The 4,060-nt window shown below is 49.0% G+C and overlaps 3 protein-coding genes across 3 annotated transcripts in view; 2 read left to right on the forward strand and 1 right to left on the reverse strand.

The window, feature by feature from the left end:
* The window catches only part of LOC127751099 (esterase SG1-like), a 28,097-nt gene that overhangs the window by 17,849 nt on the left and 6,188 nt on the right, over window positions 1–4,060 (forward strand). The gene's annotated exons all lie outside the window — the stretch shown is intronic.
* Window positions 623–3,396, forward strand: LOC113217606 (esterase FE4-like). Its single transcript, XM_026437688.2, has 6 exons — window positions 623–1,057; window positions 1,149–1,365; window positions 1,466–1,644; window positions 1,729–1,876; window positions 1,993–2,128; window positions 2,217–3,396. Exons 1-6 carry the CDS (start codon window positions 638–640, stop codon window positions 2,401–2,403), a joined length of 1,287 nt encoding a protein of 428 aa, XP_026293473.2. The 5' UTR covers window positions 623–637; the 3' UTR covers window positions 2,404–3,396.
* LOC113216856 (low-density lipoprotein receptor-related protein 2) overlaps window positions 3,387–4,060 on the reverse strand; it is a gene marked incomplete in the record, with an annotated part of 34,325 nt that continues 33,651 nt past the window's right edge. Inside the window, 1 exon segment of the mRNA XM_052274151.1 lies at window positions 3,387–4,060.

A 4,060-nucleotide genomic window follows, 5' to 3' on the forward strand; every position in this document is an offset into this window, starting at 1 on the left:
GGCAGAGGGGCAAAAGGGTTCCGTTGACTAGATTCGAACCAGCGACTGTTTGCGTACCGGCCCATCACATCAGGTGTCGCACGGCTGTAAAGTGATGGCCAGCGGAGCGCGAAAAATTTCCCCGGGACGGGAGTCGAACCAGCGACCAGGTTCATCCCGGGCCCGGACGCTACCGACTTGGCCACGAAAGAACGATAGTGAGCACCTCTTTCGGGGGCATACATATCTCAGCTGTATCTGACGCCCGAAGACACTTGGCCAGCAGAGCAGGAAAAATGATCGCGGACGGGATTCGAACTACCGACCATCCCCACAATCTGCCAACGATCACGCTCTAACACGCTAGGCTACCAGCTTGCCCCGCCGGGGTCGAGATCTGAGCTTGGTCCTGCCGAACGGGAGACAAGAAGTGACAAAAAAAAAGTTCGCCCCACCCGGGAGTTGTTCTCAGCGCCTCCAGTTTTGGTTCGGATGAAGCTGCATGCGGCCATGTCGATTGTAACCGAGATTAATCCTCGCTCTTCCTTCTACTACGAGGGGGTTGGTAAAGATAGGGATTTTTTTTTAATCCAGGGAAACTGAAAAAAATAGGTGTACGCTTGGATGTAATGACAAGTACTGTACCTCTCTATGCTCAATGCCGCTTGCCCCTCACTCAGGGTTCCTGGCGCCCGGCTCGGAGGAGGTCCCCGGCAACGCGGGGCTGAAGGACCAAGCGGCGGCGCTGCGCTGGGTGCGCGACAACATCCGCCAGTTCGGCGGCGACCCCGGCAGCGTGACGCTGGTGGGCCACAGCGCGGGCGGCGCGGCCGTGCACTACCACACGCTGTCGCCCGCGTCGCGCGGCCTGTTCCACCGCGCCGTGCACCTCAGCGGCTCCGCGCTCAACGCGTGGGCCTTCGCCACGCCCGCCGATGCCCGGGAGCGCGCGCGCCGCCTCGCCGACCTGCTGGGCTGCGGCCGCGGCTGCGCCGACCCGGACGACCTGGTCGCCTTCCTGCGCACCAAGACCCCCTACGAGATCATACACGCTTCTTACAAGGTGTTCGAGCACCAGGTCGGTACAGGTGGCTGAGGCGCCCGCCACGCGCCCGTGTCCCACTGGCGGCCTACTTTTGACTTACACCTCCCTTCCTGCGTCCTATCAGGAAAACGCGGCTGGGTACCTGTCGCCCTTCCTGCCCACCGTGGACGCCGTCTACATGCCCCCGCCAAACAACACCCTGGCGGACGCCCAGGCGGCCTTCCTGCGCGCGAGTCCCGACGAGGCGATGCGGAGTGCCGACTACCACCCGGTGCCCACCCTGGTCGGCCAGAACAGCGTGGAGGGCATGATTGTCATGTTGCCCGACATCATCACGGATGGTGAGGCAGCCCGCGGGCAAAAGTCATTTGCTCGCCGACGGAATATTTCGGCAATCTGACCACTATTGCATCTAACGGTTACCCTTCGCTTTTATTGCAGAAATGAATCCCTCATCGCGCAACTTTAAGCGACTAGATATGGACTTTGAGCGCGTTGTCCCGGTGGAGCTCGGTCTGCAGCGCGGATCGGAGAAGTCCCGTCGCGTAGCGTCCATGATACGGCAGCACTACTTCCAAGGGAAGCCCATCTCAGACGAAACAACCCTCAACTACGTGCAGGTCGGTCCAAAGGTCAAACAACATCTGACCAATTATAAGTTGACGTCTAGGGCCTCCTAAACCACCTTCATTTCCTGCCTACAGATGTACAGCGACCTGCTCTTCACCATCGGCATTGGTCGCTACATACGAGCGCTCGAGGTGCACTCCACTCAGCCCACATTCCTATACCACTTTTCGTTTGACGGAAGACTATCCGTCATCAAGAAGTTGACACGTTCCGAACTGCCAGGTAAATATACTACCGGTCTGATCTAATTTCTCACTCATCGGAGTTCTGCTTTAGCGGCGGTGCGTGCCGCTGGCGCGCTCGAAGGAAGTGGAGACTAAGAATGACTCTTGTCACAGGCGTCTCCCACGGCGACGAGCTTGGGTACCTGTTCCCGGTGGAGATGATGCCTGCGGAGGACGTGCGGCCCGGTGACGTGGACTTGCTGGTCCGGGACAGATGGACCCGCATCCTGGCCAACTTTGCCAAGCACGGGTATGTGTGAACTATGCAGGCCCTGCGGCCTTCGCCCGAAAATTTGCCCCGGCGGAAAACCACTAAACTAAACTTGTTTTTCCTTCAGGTCGCCGTCGGGTCCGCCTTTCAAAATTGACCCGGTGCTCAACACGACGTGGTCACCGAGTACCGCCACTGCGCCAGCGTATGTGGACATCGGCGCGGAACTGACGCAGCACGAGGGATATCCTTTAAGTGACGAGTTTTCCTTCTGGGAGTCGGTTTTTCGTGTGGCCGATAAGACTTTAGAATAGACGAAGAGTAGTAATAGGAAAAATAAACTTGCCATTTCTAGTCCCCATGCAAAAGAAAATTTGCTGTTCAGATGTTATAGCGGCCCTTGTGAAAAGTATGTTTTACCTGACCTGATACCTCTTAAATGGGCAGGCAGTGATAATTTTTCAAAACACTAGCCACTTATTTGTTACGTTTTAGACTGAGTACGCCAGACCCTTGCTAGTCATTATCATAATATTTAAAAGTAATGTATCCAATTGACATTGTTTTAAAACCAAGTGTTTATTCAGAGTTCACAAACCGCAAGCGCGATTTCCTCGCTCAGAAAGGGATCGTCCAGAAAGTTCGTCCGTTTTTCTCAGGCGGGAGCTCGGCGCCTGCGAGACTCAGGGTAGGCCACACCGCAGTACACTCATGCACTGCAGGCATGATATTGCCTACCTACTAGGCGCTATGAGAGCTTACATTGGCCGAACATCGCAATTTCGTGCGGTGAATGACGGACGTACATTCTGGTTGATCACTAATCACTAAGCTCTACGCAGCCAAATGCGGGGCCTTTCAAGCTCTGATTCAACACTTACGTTTTAGATTAGATTAAAAGTGATTTTTGTTGTGACTGATAGAAAAGATAAGAATAAAAATAATATTTAGGATAAGAAGCGATACAAGACAAAGTACCATAATACAACGAAATGATAAAAAACGGTTTGGATTGGTCTTTTGAGAGGAAAAGTAGCTTAATTTGGAGTTTGAAAACAAATGAAAACAACAAATTTAAAAGGGTTGTCAGCTATGATTAGTGAGTGTAACACTATTTCTTACTCACCCAAGTCATTAGACTGTATGGCCTTGTTTCTAAGGCAGTCTTTTCAAATTATTTGTTTTAAATTTAGAATATGGTTTTGTGCTTTTGGTTCAAACTTACCCTTGTCACAACTTTACAAATACCAGTGAGTGTAAAGGTTCACTTTAAAAAATAATAATAAAAGATCGTGTCTTTGTTTCAACTGTTCTAAAATTTCTTTTTCTGTCAATAACATACATTATTTTACAGATCCAATATTCAGGTTAAAAACAGTATGTACATCATTGGAAAATATGTGACAGTTCTTCTGTTCTCATAAACAATTACACCAATTCACCTTTAACCTATAGAAAAATAAACAGGATTTATCTCATGTACAGTATTTAGAAGCAGGTTCTTCATAGATTTCTTAATAGACTTAGAATATTCAACATGTATAAAATAAAACAAATGAATAATTTTATTGCTTGCAAGCAAAAAATTGAAGGCTCTGGTTTCTTTCAAGAAAACTAGATGCAGAAAAAGAGTTTTGGGAATGAAGCCCAAAAGTATGGCCAATTATCAATAAATGATTAATGTAAAAATCACTTCACAAACATAGCAAATAGCTGAAAAAACACACTTTTAAAGGTTGTATTTACTCCCTATTATCACAATTTTAAATCATCAGCTCTTACACTCATGTATTGACAAAGAGTGTGAGCTGTTCACAAAGAAGTAGGCAATGCACTCACTTAAGACTATGTAAAAAGACGGAATGTATCAATTTAATGTCACACTGCTGTCATTCAAAAACAGCATCTCAAAATCTCAAAACTAACTTGGAACAAATCAAACTTTAACTGAGTCACATTTTCAATTTGAAT

This window comes from Frankliniella occidentalis, unplaced genomic scaffold, assembly GCF_000697945.3.
Source record: "Frankliniella occidentalis isolate FOCC.00 unplaced genomic scaffold, Focc_3.1 Scaffold341, whole genome shotgun sequence".
Taxonomy (NCBI): Eukaryota; Metazoa; Arthropoda; class Insecta; order Thysanoptera; family Thripidae; genus Frankliniella; species Frankliniella occidentalis.